This window comes from Orbicella franksi, chromosome 13 (genome assembly GCF_964199315.1).
Source record: "Orbicella franksi chromosome 13, jaOrbFran1.1, whole genome shotgun sequence".
Taxonomy (NCBI): Eukaryota; Metazoa; Cnidaria; class Anthozoa; order Scleractinia; family Merulinidae; genus Orbicella; species Orbicella franksi.
The window spans coordinates 3,612,358-3,631,455 of NC_138157.1; the positions used below are offsets into that span (position 1 = coordinate 3,612,358).

Genomic DNA, 19,098 nt, shown 5'->3' on the forward strand with positions numbered 1-19,098 from the left:
GTCGAGAGCGACAACCATTTGGTCACGAAATGTCAATATATCTTCTACTTTGATGCTGGTTTCAATAGCTGTACTACAGCTATGAAGCTTTTTGACGCTGGGAACAGCATTGGACATTTCCTAAGACGTATTCTGTGGGAAACGTAACCAGAAACGAGAAAATCTGGCGCAAAAATGATGCGCTTCCACGATCGACACGGAACCCATGTCAAACTTTCACCATCAAAAACATCTGCGACGAGATTCAAAAGCTTTGCTAATGCGGTAGTTTTCAGTCATCGCCCTTTGGCATTCGGTGAGACATTCCTTTTTGAGATCGAAGAGCAGGAAAAAGACTGGTCGGGCCATGTCCGCTGCGGAATAACAACACACAACCCACAAACGATTAAAAGCGTTCCGCCGTATTTACTGCCAGACATGGCTCAAATGGGAAGAACTTGGGTGTTTGCGATCAAGTCCACCATGCAAAAACCATTAGGTGACGAACATTTTAGGGACTACGGGAGTCACAATTATCAACGGCAAGCAGCAGGAGATAAAGATAATAATCCCATGTTTTGTGGTAAAAAAGCACAAGAGGGAGAACTTAAACCCACTGATGTCGGGTCGCGTATAGGAGTTAAAGTCAGCCCCACTGGAGAATTGTATTTCTTCGTTAATGGCATGAAATTCGGTCCCTGTGCTCTGGATGTTCCTGTCGACAAGGATCTCTTTGTGGCTGTCGATGTTTATGGAACAACAAAACGGGTGCAAATCATACAATGTGGAGGTATACAACTTTTTCTATGAAATTAAGCGGCCCCAGGGTAGGGTAGGTGAGGCCCGGGGGAGGTTTCTCACTTATTTGGACTATATAGGTAGGTTTGTGCGACCCGAAAGGGTGTGGTTTTGTAGCCATTTTGGTTTCAAATAGGGTATGGTCTTTGCACTCTACATCTTGAATTGGGTGTACACGTTTTTTAGATGAAGCTACTTTTTCATCATTATTGGTAAGATTATTAACAAAGGCCCTTCACAAAGCCGTTAACATTGGTCTAATTATAAGGCAGGTCTGAAATAGGGTATTGATTTAAGGGTCAGGTCTTAAATAGGGTGTCAAATTCTTGGTCAGGTCGTAAATAGGGTAGGGAAAAGATTTTGGTCTTAAATAGGGTGAGGGTTTTGGTAAGCGTGCTGCAGACCCCCATCCAATTTTCCTGGGAGTACCCCCTGGGAGGCAAGGCCCGAGCTTGAGGGTGGGTTGGTGTTAGGAAGGAGTGAGGTAGTCTTAGCAGTGAGTAGAGTTGGCTATTCAAACTGAAAACTGCAATTTTGAGAGCAAAAATTAAATTAAACTTTGGAATAAGGTTATTTACTGTTTTTGATTGCTGTATTCAGTCCCAGAGGAATTAAAAATGCCTACAATTTACTTATCTTGTTCAACTTATTGAAATATAAATGATTGCTATACCCCTTTATTATCCAACTGCAGCGAATAACTTCCAAATAACAGTACAAATATACAGCGATATTGTACAGTTATTTGTACAGTAGAAAACCTGCTTGCCGTACAGGTTGGCACGCACACGCAAAACTGTCACACTCTCCCTCTTTCATTGCTAAATTTTTTGACTACAGCAGTTGGATAATAAATCTCTTATTAGATGTTTTGATGTGTGTAGTATCCTTTATATTTTTACTCGTTGTTTGTATTTTGACTCGTAAAAATATGCAGTGATACTACACACCAAAACATCTAATAAGATATGTTTATACCTCAGACAAAATATTTCAACCAGGAAAGGCAAGTGGAAAATATAAGAAGCTAGTGCTAAATTACACTCATTAAAATGCGTGTACAAAGATGGAAGGTAAAAACTTATGCACCTCACCCTATGGCTGTATTGCACTGTCATGCCAATAAAAATAAAAATCGTAACCATTCAATACATATAAGTCAAGAAGCTGGGATGTGACAGATGATTGATGTATCAATGTTACGAGTATCGTTGTAGAGCAGGGTTGTTTCCAGACAGAACTCAGGATCGCCGGTCACAGCAACAAACTAATTTATTTCCGTAAGATAACTTCACGAATTTACAGCACTAAGCTTCTTCAAATTTGAATCAATCTCTCTTGCAGAAGAAACTCTGGTCCTAATATACATGAGGCTTATAGTTCTAGAAACTTCTATTAGGAGCTAAATTAAGTAGTTTGACACAGTTTCTAATCTGAGTAATTACATAAGGATCAGAATGTTCTGGAATGTTCTTATACAAATTGGTCACGGGTGAATGACTTCCGGTTCCAGATTGTTCTAGAACTAGACTTAGACAATTTTTCATAACAATCAACAAGCTTGCCAGGATTTAGGTCTGTGCAGTTATTCATTCACACATTATTTGGAAAAGTGTTTCACCCAAATTTATAGAGCTTTGTATGGAGACACCATGTTGGTGCCCTTCAGAGGGGCACCAACATTGCGGCTGTAAAGTAACAGATACGTCTGTCATTGAGTTTAACCATCAAAATGAAAAATTATTACTCTAAAATTCCAACGTGTAGAAATTAATACTTCTTCTGGAGCAAGAACTGTTTAGTTACAGTAGCAAAAACTTCAGCAATAACTCATCTTTCAACCTACTTGAGAGCTTTATCGGGCCGCCATTTTAATATCATGCAATGCATAAACTTGGAAATTCAAATGTGCTCTATTATAAATGAGAAATCCTGTTGAGCTTAAACATTGCAAAACGTCAAGTTATTAGAGAGTCTTACATCTGATTAAACTAAAACTTCAGAAGTAATCATGGTAATGTTTAATTTGGGAAAATGATGACGTCACATGAAAACCGGCAATATACAGTACGTAAACCTATGTGTACTTTGCCCACCCAACTATATCAGGTGACATTCCTCAGAAGTCACAATGGGGAAAATAATATTAATTACAGACTTCTGTGACTTGACAACATAATAACTACTCAATCTTTATTTGACTTTTCTGTTTCTTTAGTTCCCTCACTTCTTGACTTGTGCTGTGAAAACATCAAGAAACTTGTGGCAAAGCAAACTGATATGGAACTTCTTCCCATAACAATGCAGCTTAAAAAGTACATCGCTGCATTTTAACAAGAAAGAACTAGAACAGATAAAATAATAGTTATGCTAAATTATGACTTACTTTAGATTTCAACTATGAAGCTTACTGCTGTAAAAACCCCTGTCTATTAAGAACCTAAAATTTTAGAACCTGTCGGGCTCAAATTTCCCAGTCACATAATAACCATTCTAGGCAAAAATCTCAATACAGGTTCTTATTTTCAAAGTTTAGAGTTTTTTCAAATAAATACAGTATATCACATGCAATACAGCAAAAAGGTAACAAAACCTACCCAGAACACTGGCCGTGTTATAAGACCACAATACTGTACTGCGAATGATTCAATATAAAGACCACATGCAAGAGTACAAGTTTGTTTTTAAACAAAAATTAAGAACCTGATTAAGAACCAAGGTAGCCTAATTTCATTGTAAACACCATTTATATATTAAGGACCTATGGAGGCTAACTTGAAAAAAACCTAGGTTCTTATACATGGGTTTTTACTATGTTTTAACCTAAGCAAAGAAAGGACACAAGTATGTTTCTTGACGTTGATAAAATGGTGAAAGTCTTCGCACTACAAGTTGTATTTTATTTTTATGTTAAATGGAATCCATATGCAGTAGAACAGCATGCCAGACAGCAGGTTGTATTTATGGAGAAGAATCAAATAAGGAAAACTTTAGTTTCTAAAGAAACTGGTCACAAGAACATATTAGGTAGTTTGAAAGATGAAGTATGTAACTGTAGTTTTATCTATTACAAAGCTTTGTAAATATATACAAAACAACTACAAACAGCAGCATCACTGTCTTTTTGCACTTAATTAGACATTGATTGACATCAAACATTACAATATTGCTAACTAAAGTTTTTCCTTTCAGTAACAAGACCTACATCTACAATGTAAACAGACAAATCTCTTTTTCAGTTGCTGTAGCAAATTAAGGTTCAATATTTGCTGAAACAGCTACAAAATCTGATAAAAAGGAATGAAAAGTCCTGCTATATTTTAATATGTATATAGGTCGTTTCCTCAAAGGAAATTAAAGAGTAGTAAATAGTTAGGTTTCTTCACAAAATCTAAGCTAAGTGACATTTGTTGGGACACTCGTAGACTTATTTAACTAAACACTGGAAAAGAGAGCCTCATATACATCTAATTCATGTCCCAACAAAATATCTGAGATTATTGTTAGTAGCTGGTGCGTGTGTATTACATTATAACAATTTTAGTGCTACAGATGAGTTGATATAGAATGGAGTGGTGATCTGTAGAGTAAATAAACTGTACATCACTGATTCTAGAGTGTATGAAAGAAATTAACTTCTCAAACTCATTAATAATTGATCAAGTTAAAACAAAGAAAATCACAACTGTGATACAGGTTTGGATACCTGGTCTTAATTAGCATAGATTTGACGATTTTACTTCTCTGTTTACTCCTTAGGTTTTGTTTCGATTGAGAAGATATATCAAACACTTGAGATAGTCTTTCATCGGCTATCCAAACACCTTGCATTTTGTCAAATACTCCACTGCGCGTTGTATTTTCAACTTTCTTCTCAGTATTTGGATATCCCGATGAAACACTGTCTCTCGTGTTTGATATATTACTTCTCACTCCGGATATATTTATGATGGAGACTTAACTGACTCAGGCAAAAAGGGCATGCCGATGGGTGGCTGGTTTTTCCAACCTGATACATAAGGTGCTAAAGTGATCACAAGTTCAAAGGTCACAGAAGAGGTTGCTTGAGATAATGTCAACATATTTTACAATCCATACTTTTTGGGCTGAGTCCATGAAATCTCTGACTAGCAATAAAGACTAGTGTTTTCAAAGGAAGCCACAGTAGCCATATTGGTGTTGCAAAACAATCAAACGGCCTCCATGTTGGTGTACCAAACCAATCCTGTAGGCGTTGAACTCTTCTTATCTAAACAATTTCTTTTGTTCCAACAAATCTGAATGGCTGCTGGCCACATGAGTGAAAGTGATCTATAGTACATGTACAATGGTTCACTTTAAAAATAAATCAGTCAAAATTAAGTGAGCCATTAGGCTCTTATGCAGTAATACAATCAAACTCCTATGGTCGGAGACCACTCACCTGGGAGGCAATGAGATTGATGATTTGAGACATGTCTTTTTAGAAATATATTTCTAATCAGCTTTTACAAGCTTTTACAATGAGTGCCTGCTTAGAGGAGGCTGAACTGTTTTACAAAATTTCTACCAAATGTGCGGTGTATTGCTCAGCAATTCCTCCCGAGCTGGTTTCTGTAAGGAACTAAAGAAGTAATTTTTTTGCCTGTCTCTTCAGTGTAAAGTAGTAAAAAACAGATGTCAATAACAACTGAAAACCGCTGTTTTAATCATGGGTACAACATTGTTTGTGTCTTGAATGCTGATGCCATTGCTGCCTTGGCATCTTGTCCAGTCATACTGAGTCCATTAGTAGGTCCTGGTGTGCCATCTCCTCGCAAAACTGCAATACACTTCCAGTTGTTAAGGTAGTTTGCTGAAATCAAATACAAACAAGGCATTTCACTTATTAGCATCTTAGTATGCATGCCTTGCCCAAAAACACCGTACAAGCACATTGACTGCTGCTTTAACACACAACCTCTTGCTATGGAGTGCAACTTACTGACAGACTGTGACCGAAGCTGGTAGTTTTAAAAAGTTTAAGAACAGACTTGAGCATCTTTATAACTTAGTCTCTTAGCTATTTTAATGAATATTTTATTGTATAATTATACTAGATAAATAGATATTTTTAATTCTGATCCTTTTCTTTTAAGGTGAATCATCAGGGGCGAGCCTCTGTTTCTTCCTTCTCAAGAATCATGTATTTTACTTTGTTTTTATCATTGTATCTTGAATAAAACATTATGTTGTGTGCAGACAATAACACCCTGTGCCTTCTTTCCCTAGTTTTCAATTTTACCTTTCCATAATCGTACACATCCATCATCCCCAGATGAAGCCAGAATAGTACCAGTCACATTCCACTCGACCCGCCAAACCTACAACATAATTATTTACTAAATGTTAAAGGTGTGCTCGTGTTGATCATATTAAATTAGGTGAGGCAATCCTAACAGCCAAGACTGTGGGGTTAATTTCTGTAAATATTGTTACAACAAAATTAAGAAAATTAATACAACAACAACAACAACAACAACAATCTTTATTTCATGCCCAGAAAAATTTTACAATAAAAATAAATACATGCAATGTGAAAAAATAACAATGAAAAACAGAGCACAGCCACTTAGAAATAGCTAAGGCTAATTGAGCTAAGTGGCTGGGCCAAGCGGAAAAAATATTGCAATAAAGTTACAGAATATATGGGAAAAAAACAAAAAACAAAAAAAAACAGGACACTATTTCATTCACACACATACACAGACACACACACACACATACAGAGAACGAAAAAAGAAAAAAATGAATGTGCACACAAAAAAATGAAAAATGAAAGTACATCAATGTACCAGTCAGTATTTGGAGATAATAATAATGATACACAAAGAAAGTTCATTAAATACATGTATTAGATTATTTACATTTATCTAGTAGTTGATTAACATCATGCATGCTGATGCATGGTTGAATTTACCAACCAGATAAATAAGGTGCTAAAAAGTGATCACATGGCTAAAGATCACATGTCCAGAACAAGATAGAAGAGGCTGCTTGAGAAATATTTTACAATTCATACTTTTTGGGCTGAATCCTTGAATCTGATGATATTGGGAAAACTATACTATACCCTCAGTCCTGAGTACAGCCCTCGGCTGTACGAGATAACATCTACAGGGCTTAAAGGGTTTTGCAAATAAATTAATAATAATGATCCAAATCTCACCTGGGACTCGTGGTCACTGAATTGGGCTGCCAAGCTGTTTTCAAGTTTGGCAAAATTTCCTCCTGTCCCTGTTCCTTGCTCTCTGTGAGATCAAAATAACCAGAATCAATGGTGATGATGAAGAACAGTATTAGAGTGAGTTACACAAAACACTTTACAGTAGGTTTCTGGACACCAATAGGCCCTTAGTTGCTAGGCCATCATGTGGCCTACTTTTCATAAAATTATGGGCTGTAACTTTAAGAATGTCAGAAATGGAAAAAGCATGTCAGAAATATCAAAATGGCCATGTTTAAGGCCCCTGGCATTAAAGGATGAGATTTTATGATGGTTTGCAATTCCCCCCAAAATATAGAAACTGTCGTATAAACTTACTCTTTAATGCCAGGGTCCTCAAACTTGGCCATTTTGGCATTTTCAATATGCTCTTTCCATTTCTGGCATTCTTAATTAAGTTACAGCCCATGTTATAAATAGGGGTAAGGACGTTTTCTACAACAACACAATGTAATTTCACTCCAGTCTGTCTTGCTAGCTATTATAATCGCATTTCTTAGAGCTTCAACAAATGACATACAATTGAGTTTCAAGACACTTGTGATTCTTCTGTAGTTGTGATAAATCTTAATGAATAATGTGCTCACCCTTTATGTGCTTCCTAACCAAAAGAATATACTTTTGTAGGGTGTAATAACAGTTGCTATCAACACCATTGTGTGGTAAGTAACATGCATCTTGAACTGAGTTTGTCACTGTACTTGAGCACATATAAATTAATCTTACCCATATGGTTTGAGCATCATTATACGAACATCCTTGGAAGCAATAGCCAAAAGATGATAAGATCTAACAGCCAAGTACAGAGAAATAATTAAACAAATTGATATTTAATAAAACAGATTACAGTAACTCTTACTTGTAAATTATTGTCAATTATTATTATTTTTTTTTAAATTCAAGAGCATGATTATACTAAGGAACTAAATTTACCTTCCTAGATTTGGAGCAAAAGCAACATCATGTACAGCATCTGTTATTGCCATAAGCGTTTCAAGTCTTTGCCACTTTCTGTGGGTAGTGAAAACCAACTTTCAATTCAGTCAAAAAATTATGTAAATGACTGTATTCCAGGAGTTTCATAAACGTTTTCAGAAGGAGGGCAAACGGTTTTCACTGGTGGGCAAAACCTTTTGAACTAAACTTCTTTATTTATAAATACAACTTCCCTCCACATGGTCAAACCAGGCACCAGGCAAAATCATCCAACCAACCCGACAATTTGCCCAGTGCCCAGCCCTTAATGAAACCCCTGGTATTCAGAAAGCATACATGTACATATACACATCCACTAAAAATCGACAAGCTTTAGTTTAAAGGCACAGACCTGCTTGCTTCATTGTATTCATGTATTTGAACTTTGCCCCCAGCACTTGTGTTTGGATCATCACTACCTACAGCCAGCATTGGTGCATGTACTCTAAATAAGGATAGAATTATTATAATTAGAGGCATTGCACTCCAGATGTAATATTACACTTCTAGGAGAAGAGGGTAAAAGTGGGGCTCATGACATGGAGTGCAATAACAAGCACTATTAAATATTAATTTTCTTCAATTAAAAAAATTCTTTTGGTACCTTGATAAGTTCCATGATACACAGCTACAACTTAATTTATGTTGGATTTCATTCTACAAGAAAGGAGATTAAGATCTTTTGTTATGTTGAATATAATGAAATTTACTTATAATTATATATTACAGTCAAACATACAAAACCGTGAGCACCTAAAATATGCCTATTTACTGAATTAAAATGTTCTCTCAGAGTGCAGCTTTGACACACTGGCATTGCCAATGTTTTCTGTGATTAATGTGACAAGCAGTACAGTAAGAACTTGCACAAAAGAACACGTTTTGGGGGTTCAGACTGATTTTGTTCTTATATATCGGGTGTTTTCTGCAAAATCAGCCTGGAAATGTTCTTAAGGTGTTCTTAAATACTGCATAGACTACCAACAGATAAAATCAATGTGCAAGCACAACATTTTAATTAATTAATGGATAACACATATATTGATCTACTCAGTACTGTACTTAGTACCCTAGTAGGTTATTCTAATCTAACTGGCAGCCAAGTTTTTATATAGAACAATTTTCATTTTTCAGGCTGAATGTGTTCTTATGTATTTGGTACCTTCTTGACAAAATTTCAGCCTGTGTGTACTTAATCCACTTGTTCTTTTATGCGGGTTTTTACTGTAAATCATTTTTTCAAAGCAGCAACCACTCACTTGTAATAACCAATGACTTAAATTCATGATATCAGGAGCTTCATAAATTCTTACAGTACCATCCTTTGAACATGTGGCCTGGAAAAATGTGAAACCAAATTGACATTAATTTTACATATTAAGATTAATTACTCCCTAATTAAAAATTCTAATAACTAAGGTTTTTGATAAACAATTAAAAATAAAAACCAGTGATATTTAAGAATGATGTTTCGACGGCTCCATGCCATCATTCTCAAATTCAAATAAGGTACGTTATGTGAGTTCGTTATATAGTGAATGTATGTGTGAAGGTCTCAGTGCAGATGATTAAGAGATAAAAATAATCGATGAATAAAAATAAAAATACCAAGCGTGGTGCGCTTGAACTGTCAAATAAAAAGTTTTGCTTTAATGGAGTCAGATTGAGTGTTAAGTGCTGGTTTTTTGTTTTTGATGAAGAGCATTTCATAAATTAAACAATCCAGTTTCCGATGGCATTTCTTGAGGATTGTAAATTGGTCACAGAGATCTTTGTTCCTCAGATTGTGTACGTCTCGCAGGTGTTTACCGATGACAGAATGCTTATGCTCGTTAATGCGCTGAAATAGGTGTCGGCATGTATAGCCTACATAATCTGCGTCGCACTGATCACATTTGTATTCATAAACAACGCATAAACAACGCTTGGGTTCTGTCACTTTGATTTCTTCAGCAATTTTCTTGCTCGTAAACACTGGGCGCAGGTCACTGTTAATTTTCTTCGCAAGATCAGAGAGCTGTCTTCGTACTAAGTTGGCTGATCGCTGATCTTTAAAGGGAAGAATAATCCAAACGGGCTTATTAACTTGAATATCAAGTGTTTGTTCTCTCTCTCTCCTTTTTTTTTGTGTTTGTTCTCGGTCTTGCAACTCAATGAATCTGGTGATTGTACAGTTAATGAGTCTCTCAGGCTACTTAAGCTTCATCAAAAGCAAAAAACCAACACTTAACACTCAATCTGACTCTGTTAAAGCAAAACTTTTTATTTAACAGTTCAAGCGCACCACACTTGGTATTTTTATTTTTATTCATCGATTATTTTTATCTCTTAATCATATGCACTGAGACCTTCACACGTACATTCACTATATAATGAACTCACATAATGTATCTTATTTGAATTTGAGAATGATGGCATGGAGCCGTCGAAATGTCATTCTTTAATATCGCTGCTTCTTATTCCTAATTAAAAATCCCTTAGTAAGAGTAATTGTAATATCAGAAATGGCAAAAGCCTGACAAAATGCAAGGAAACATTCAGTGCATGATGCCTTACCAGTTGTAATCCTAAATGTTTTGGAGCGAACTTGACATCTGTTACAGAAGTCCTACTATCTACAAGTGAGGTTCTTTTAACCTAGTAATATTAAATGGAAAGTCAGAAAGGCCTCTTGGAATAATCATATTAAATAAAAATATTTAGGGAAAGTTAATAAAATGAAATATTGCACAGTCATGTTTAAAAAGCAATGAAGGTAAAGCATACCATCTATATGTACATGTAGATCTTATTCTAATTTTAAAAACCAGTAACTGAAATTTTATCGAAAGATAAATTACAAGTCAGAGGAGAGATAAAAGTAGATGGTGAAAATAGGATGAAAATTTTAATTAGTATGCACTAGTAACTTCAGTTTGTTAAATAAGTGCATCCGATATCATGGACTTACCCAGTGGCTTTGACCTTGTGATATACCATCACCAGACCCTACAACTGAAAGGGAATTAAATTTTTGTAATAATTTTGACCTATTAATGTATTTTTACAACTAGTAACCAGCATTGCATAACCCTATGAACAACTGTAATGTTAAACTAAATAAAGAGAGAAATATATATACCTATTATTGGTAAGCAAATACATGTATTGTAATATTATACATGTATTATTGCACTGTACTCTAGGTAGCATGCCGCAAGAAGTGTGATCTTTCTATTATTTTTTTAGTGATAATAATATTGTATTGTAATTAGTGTACTTGTGTTATGTTCTCCAGTGTCTGTTTTGCGAATAATTATACAAAAAATATTATTGCAACAATGATTAGGAGTTCCACAATAAATTAAGTCATGTTCGTTTGTAATACCTTGCTCTTCCCATACTGCAGCAGTTCTATCAAAAGAGCAAGAAGCTAACACCTGGCCAAATTCAGGATGTGCCCAAGTTACTTTCCACACTGAACCTGAGTGAGTCTGAACAATACAAATTACATCGTCTCAATCAATCAATCAATCAATCAATCAATCAATCAATCAATCAATCAATCAATCAATCAATATATTTAACGTAGTCGGTATGCTTAGCTAAAAAGCTAGTTTACAGGTACGCCATGGAAAAAAAAAAAAAAAAAAAAACAGAGAAAAAAATTATAAGAGCCTTATGACAGTATATAAATTTATTTGTAAATAAATTAAGATTAAGAACTCGCTAATATTAAAATATAAGAATTAACAATGTCGTCACAAGTAAAATGTATAAGAAAATATGATCATTAAAAGCAGTAAAAATTGATTACGGATAGATCCACTTTGCACTCAGAGTCCCGTGAGATCTAATGTTTCTAAGTTTTTAATAATTGAACTTTTAATTCATAACTAGAATAGCATCATCACCTTTGTGATTCAGCGGGACAGATAACAGAGGTGAGACAAAATGCAAAAACAGGACATTTGGCACACAAGTTCTCTAAAGTTCTCTGTTTCCCTATCGAAAAATACATCAAGCGCTAAGGACCATGAAATTGACCACATTTCCAAACACCTTGAAGTTCATCAAAAACATTCTGCTTAGCATAATTGTATTTTCAGCTCTCTTCCTGGTGTCTGGAAATGTGGTCAAACACGGTCTTTCACGTTTGACATATAAATTATTATTAACATCAAAACTTCAGAAATGTAGAGCACATAACAACAAAATAGAACTTTGAGATAAGATAATGGATTTTTGTGAGTATTTACTATTTTTAAACCAACCTTCCAACTTGCTGTACAGTGCCACTGACCATCCTCCCCAAGGTCCCAAACCTAGTGCAAAGTGGTTTCATTAGATAACATGTTATAACGAACATACTTTTATTTTTCTCAAAGAATCACATGTACTTGTATCTGCCGAAGAGGCAGGGGTTTTATTAGAAGCCGGCAACTGGCGACAATCACCGCCTACTTTGTCTGTATTTTCACTCAAATTATGAAAAAAATTCATCAGTTTGCCGCCTACTTTAGTTAGCTCAGACGGCTATTTCAAAGCTTATTGAAAACCCTGAATAGGCCATATTTGTATAATCACTATTGGACTGGAACAAGCTTGGAATCGAGGCTCATGTGAGGGAATATCATTAAAAAGAGATTAATGCCATTTACATTTGAAAAGACTCCATGCATTAGCCTCCATTGGAAGGTAATTCCAGTCCTATAACAAGAATATGAAAGCAGTCTATTGTGGAAGTTTGGCACCTAATTGAGTTTGCACTGAAGTATTAGGTGTGTTTGCAACCAGCATTCACTTTGTATCAGGGGTTTCATTAATGTTTTCAACAGGCAAAACTTTTTGAACTGATCTTCTTTATAACAAAAAGGTTTCTCTGGATGGTCAAACCAGGTGGGCAATGTCATCCTCACAACTGGTTAATCTGCCCAGTGCCCGGCCCTTAATAAACCCCTGTTCTATTCATGCTTAAAGAACAAGAAATACCCAGTAGTCAGTGTTTTCACTCTCAAGAGAAATATACTGAAGTTGGAATCTGCTAGACTCCAATAAATTTTCTTTAACATAGTCTCAGTTTGCACTGAGATGCCCAGAGAGTTTATGCCAATGCTGCTAGCATTCACTGTGATTCATATTCACCCTGACAGCATGAGAAATCGTTTTTCACTCTCAAGGGTAGTGATACTAAAGTTGGGGTCTGGTAAACTCCAATGTACTTGAATGTAACTCTGACATCAAGATACCCTACTGACGGAGTAGGGAGTGATATTGGTTGACCTCTCAAAAAAGTGTGGTGCCATCTCAGATGGTGCTGAAACTTGATTGGGTATGAAACCTCAGCTCCTGCTAACCGCCTGTCAGGTGCTCACCAGCATGCATACGTCACAGACAGGGATTAACACAATACAGCTGAAAGTATTCTCACAAATTTTGCATTCTGACCCACAGGGAGGGATGCAATTAACAGGGATAATAAATTAAGGCACGAAAGCAAACCATAGAGGAAGTTAACCAAAGCGCTTTTTTTTAGCCTACAAAACATAAGCTAAAATGTATTTAAGCCATGGCCAGTGGTACGAAACTGGAATCCAGGTAATCGATTAAATTGTTCATTTGTAAATCCTCACCTTTACACTCTGGTCACTGGAGCATGTTGCCATTCGTCTTCCGTGGAAATCATAAGACACATCGTGAATTAAATCTTTGTGTTCTGCAGGTATTTCACGAGCTACAAACATGATTTTCGCGCGGTGCAGAACAGCTTAACACAGATTTGGTTAGTACGTCATGTGAGAAATCAGAAGAAGTAAACGAGAGAGGAGAACTAAACGAGAGATCAAGAAAACTTTGGCCGGGCCTGGCGAACAGAAAGTCTCGGCAACTTGCGCGCTAAATTGATCAAAACCTTGAGGACTGGACAAATACTTCATGCAATTCACTGTGAAGCCTCCCTCTTTAACTCTGGCATTGTAGTTTCTTAGGTAGCTTTTGAAGAGGACACTATATGACTTATTACATACCATAGAGACCCGAGCGGATGGTCATGTGACCAAGTATCGGTCGCCATCTTAAAAATTTGGATGCGGAAGCGAGGGGAAACGATACTCGTATACGTAGTGTACACAATCTGCTTCCATCGTCTTTTAATCACCATCTTAACTATTCGAAACGCTACCTTTTTCTTTTGCAAGTATTTTTATAGTTCTTTAGCTAGGTATTCTTTTTACAAATGGCTGATTTGGACGAAAGTGCCCAAGATAGCTTGTTGGACGCGGCTTTACACGCGACAAAGGATGACGATGTTGTCTTAGGAGATATTTCTGGTGTGGATCCAGCTGTAGATGACTCCCTAGAAGATCCGGTAACCATGCATTTTATGTTCTGGGCCATTGCAGTAAACACTGTATATTTTAATCACCCTTGGGTTTATAGACTCGTTAGATAGCAAAGCACGGAGGTTATGTTGTGTAAGAAGCTACTTTGCTGAAAAATCTGTAATCCTCCAAACTCTTGCTCGTTATGAGTAAAAGTGCTCTGTTTTATAAACTTGGAGAGATTCGTTGTTCGACAGTTTACACAGCAAATAGTGAAACATAAAGACAACATGTACAACTATTTTCTTTGTAAGCTTACAAAGCCTGATTTGAAGGTGTGTTTGAGTTAAGTTGAATACCTTCTCCTCTGTATCAGTGTATGTGTCCTTCAAAACTCCCTGCTGCTTTTTGGCAAATTCAGAGTTCAAATGTAGAATCTATATGCTGGCTAGAGAGAGTTTACTAGATGGCCATCTCTCACTTGTTGTAATTAGCAAATTATACCTCGAGTAAATTACATGTGCGTTATAGTTTATGGTGGTATGTTCAAGGAACTTGAAGCCATCAAAGCAAGAGTAAAAGAAATGGAAGAAGAAGCAGAAAAATTGAAAGAAATGCAGAAGCAAGTTGAAGAAACTATCATGAGTCCACCAGCAAGTCAACCAGCATGTAAGATGAAACAAATGTTTTTATTTTCTTTAGAGAAATATTATTTGGCACAACCAATTCTAGCCAACCTCTTATGCATACCAGAGAGTCAAGGTCAGGGTGGATATAGTCTAGTCTCCTTCACAGCTGTCACTAGGGGGAGAAGCGTTGCATGAGGACCCTGATAATGGCAGCGAATTAGACTAGGGTGGATAAGTATAGAAGAAATGTCTGGAAATGTCCACCCCAACCTTGTGTTGACATTATTGTTTGTGCACACTGAAGTGGAATGCAAGAAAGGTCTCTTCCCTTGTGCCTAAAAGAATATAAACATTGCTTTTGCTAATTTTCATCAAGGAGAACCAAGATTGAGCATTGATAGTTTGATTTTGTGTGAAAGATGATGGTTGGTGAAAGCAATGTAGATGGGAGCAGAAAATGTGTTGAAGAAAATAAAAAAGTAATATTGAAATTATTTATAGTTTTCCTGATTATAAAGCCCAGTTCACACTTGTGACATAATGACATGAACAAAATGACATAAGGGAAAAAACTCATCTGAAGTGTTTGTGTCGATGTTCACAGTACTGATGCAAGTGATTATGTTGTTATGTCACTAGTGTGAACTAGGCCTTGCTGAAGTTTGGCAGCAGGCCTATTTTCGTACTAGCTCCTGCCTTCAGTAGTTGTGTGGCATAATTTGAAATAAATGTATGACAAGCAGACCAAGTAAGACAGAACATTGAAAGAAATGTTTTTGAAATTTGGAGCGACACCATTCTGTACTCGTTCCAGATTCTATAGACCTGGTTGATTTGTGGGTAGATTAGTCATGACATATTCCTCATGTTCATTTTAATGTTGCTCTTTACAGACTAGGAGTTGAATGTATATTTTGACTGTGAGTCCCTGCACGTAGTAATATTATTAACAATAATATTGGTAGCTGCTTAAAATGCAATAACAGACTATGTCTAACATTATTATCCAGTGTAAATGATAACTCTTTTTGCAGTCCCGAAAACTCCGGAAGAAAAAGGAGAAATTGATGCAAGATCAGTTTATGTTGGCAATGTAAGTAAAGCCATGAAGCAGTTTGAAAATGGAAATAGAATTAGGAACATGTACTGTATAACCTTTTTTGCTAAGGAATGTCAGATGCAGCATTACTGTACATGCTGCTCTAAAGCAAGCAATACCCAATGTACTTAAATGACATCTGAAAAACAAGTATGAATGTATAAGATCCACATTTGGAAACAAGATGCTTGTGAAACTTGTGTGCAACTCCTGTTGGGAGATCTCAGAATTGTTTTTTTTTTCCAGAATGGTTCAATGGTATTACTGACTGTTAAGCACAAGTGTAGTAGCATGTATGTAACAACACTTGTGCACAGCTTCGGTTCCTAACATTCTTTATTTTTTCAGGTTGATTATTCTGCCACAGCAGAAGAATTAGAACAGCACTTTCATGGTTGTGGAGCTGTTAACAGAGTTACAATTCTTTGCGACAAATTTACTGGACATCCTAAAGGGTTTGTGATATTTTTATGCCAGCGATTTATATGATTTGTTTTGATTATTTTGCGCTCACACTGATACTTTCCCTGTAGATTTGCATATATCGAATTTACTGACAAGGACAGTGTTGAAACTGCTGTGACTATGGATGATTCGCTGTTTAAAGGAAGACAGATAAAGGTGCACTATGCAATAGTCTATTCTAGTTTCAATGCTTATTTCCAAGAGTAAAGATCATTTTAATATGAGTTGGTGAAGATACATAATTTTAGTACATATGAAGGGCTTCTTTAGTGTACTGTTTATTTCTAGGTCAACCCGAAAAGAACAAATCGACCAGGTATCAGCACAACAGACAGAGGAAGAGGAAGGGGCAGAGGTCGTGGCTTTAGAGGTGGCTTCTACAACCCTTATGGCAGCTACATGCCCAGACCGCGTGGTAGAGCAATGTTCAGGTCAGAGCTGCTTGTTGTAGAGAGTCTATGAGAGCATGATATGAGAATGTTGGAATTTTCCTCACTGATCACTTGTACCTTACATACATGTACCTCTGGCTAGAGAGAGGCACAAAGTTGTGTTTTGCCCAAAAACCCAGCGCAATGGCCCTGGAGAGTACTTTCACCTGCACTGCTTAGTTTAACACGAACCACTTGGAAAGTTAAGCTGCTCAAAATTAATAATTCTTATCTCTAAGTAGTGTAACACAGCCTTGACACATGATTTCTTCTCTTTTTTTCAGGGGCCGTGCAAGGGGGGCATACTGGTATTCTCCATATTGATGACTGCAAGAAATCATCGTTCACCCTAAAATTAGCAGCATATATTGTTTTTGCTTTTTCAGTTTCTTAGCATTTCTATCCTATGCATATTTTTAACAGAGGTCAGTTATTTTTGTCTTCACAGGTTTCTTGGCTATTCTCAAGGGACCGTACAGTGAAGCTTATGGGTTTTCAAACAAATGTGTTGCTCTGCCACTTTCACTGTGGATTTATAAACCAGAGTAGGTATAGTGACTTGGACAAGCTTTGACTGAAGGGACTGACAGTGCAAGAAAAAGATGTAAAAAGAATAAAAGAAAGAAAAGAATCTAAGAAAGGAAGGAAAGAAAAAAAACATTAAAAAAAGAAAAAAAATCTTGTGGAATGTTGCAGACTGAAGTAAACGAGAAAAGGTACTGCAGGTGGAGAGATGAGAGATTGTGTCTTGAGAGAAAAAAAGACAGATACAGTTACTTGAATGTATGTTTTAGTTGAAATTTGTACTAAATGCATTAAACTAAAATGCATTCCCTTTTAATATCCAGCTTGGAAAAAAACATCAATAAAGATTTTGTAAAAATGCATTTTCTTTGTAATGCTGTGCTGTACATCTAACATGTAGATCTTTTGGAACGGAGGTGGGTCAGGCAAAGAATCTCAGTTGACCAATTTGATCCTTGACTGGTGAGATCACATATAAACATAGTCATTCCCAACAAGACACCCACATATAAAGCTTTGTATTTCAAGAACCAAGATCCTGGTCAAATGGGACCTGTTCATTTTTCGTGATTACTTCATAACTATATACATCAGTGCCCTGATATACAGGGCCCCTATGGATACCAGCCTATGAGTTGAATGGGACACCCTGTAGAAATAAAGAATTTATATTTAAGAGTCTCCTCTCTCTTTGGAACTCTTGAAGGGTTGCATTAAAAGAGACAAGTGACATATGATAGACTGCAAGATTCTCGTAGCAAATTGCTTTCTGCTTCCTTCAACCAAAAAAGGAGAATTTGGCATGAGATCAAGAGTCAGGGCTTTTTTCCACGCACCCCTTCAGTTGACCACTTGTGCATGTTGCTTGATTGGATTTTATTAGAAATTCAGTCCTTAATACCTTGGAACACCGAATGTACCTTCTGCAGGGGTGTCAATAACATTAGTTATAAGCGGCCACTGAAGGTGTAATAGGCGGCTGTGACCACTTAAGGGGCCGTAAGGCCCGTTTTCCCTAGGGGGTCTGGTGGTATGATCCCCCAGAAAAATTTGAAATCTAGAAGCTCGGAAATGCAATTTCCAGCGTTTTGGGCATTAAAAAGCTTGCTGTTGATGGGTATTTTTATTGACCACAAAGCAGGATTTTTTTTGACTAACTAATAATTTTTTGATGCAAAGAGGTGCATTTTGAATACCTTTTCAGGCAGATATCTCTCAGTGACACTTGATATCCACTTAGGCAGTAATTTCTTTGAAGTCCTTTCTAAAAACAAGAACAACTTCTCTGCTACTCATTCAAATGTACCAACACGGCAACAAACTGATTTTCAACTCTTCAGGAAAAAATGAAATGAGATAAACTTTACCACAAAATTCTTTCCACTAATATTCTTACAAAATCAAACCTCATTTTCAACTTTTCATTGATTCTCCCATGGTTCATTATTAAGGTTTTCAATAATTGTAAAATAATAAAAATTAAATCATATTAAACATTCAGATGTCTTGGGTATCCTGAGATGAACAGTGATAACATTGATCGGCAACTACAAACAACACGTATGCTATTTCTTTGGAAAGTTTAGTTTGCCCGCTTTTTTGTAGCAGTTAACAATCTCAGTGGTTGTCGTTGTTAATGTATTTGCTTTTTTTT

The 19,098-nt window shown here is 36.3% G+C and overlaps 3 protein-coding genes across 3 annotated transcripts; 2 read left to right on the forward strand and 1 right to left on the reverse strand.

The window, feature by feature from the left end:
- The first annotated feature begins 6 nt into the window (after positions 1 to 6).
- On the forward strand, positions 7 to 3,111 carry LOC145466709 (neuralized-like protein 2). The gene is made up of 2 exons (XM_081450417.1): positions 7 to 769; positions 2,996 to 3,111. The coding sequence occupies exons 1-2, from the start codon at positions 175 to 177 to the stop codon at positions 3,109 to 3,111; spliced, it is 711 nt and encodes a 236-aa protein (XP_081306543.1). The 5' UTR covers positions 7 to 174.
- Positions 3,112 to 4,137: 1,026 nt separating this feature from the next.
- Positions 4,138 to 13,900, reverse strand: LOC145466707 (nucleoporin SEH1-like). The gene is made up of 13 exons (XM_081450416.1): positions 13,609 to 13,900; positions 12,250 to 12,300; positions 11,364 to 11,469; positions 10,947 to 10,990; positions 10,553 to 10,633; positions 9,256 to 9,333; positions 8,601 to 8,653; positions 8,349 to 8,441; positions 7,955 to 8,032; positions 7,748 to 7,810; positions 6,965 to 7,046; positions 6,041 to 6,119; positions 4,138 to 5,611 (listed from the first exon to the last, which is right to left on the reverse strand). Exons 1-13 carry the CDS (start codon positions 13,717 to 13,719, stop codon positions 5,466 to 5,468), a joined length of 1,065 nt encoding a protein of 354 aa, XP_081306542.1. The 5' UTR covers positions 13,720 to 13,900; the 3' UTR covers positions 4,138 to 5,465.
- A 176-nt stretch (positions 13,901 to 14,076) lies between these two features.
- Positions 14,077 to 19,076, forward strand: LOC145466710 (polyadenylate-binding protein 2-B-like). The gene is made up of 7 exons (XM_081450418.1): positions 14,077 to 14,342; positions 14,847 to 14,964; positions 15,959 to 16,017; positions 16,372 to 16,478; positions 16,557 to 16,644; positions 16,777 to 16,919; positions 17,204 to 19,076. The coding sequence occupies exons 1-7, from the start codon at positions 14,211 to 14,213 to the stop codon at positions 17,241 to 17,243; spliced, it is 687 nt and encodes a 228-aa protein (XP_081306544.1). The 5' UTR covers positions 14,077 to 14,210; the 3' UTR covers positions 17,244 to 19,076.
- The last annotated feature ends 22 nt before the right edge of the window (positions 19,077 to 19,098 follow it).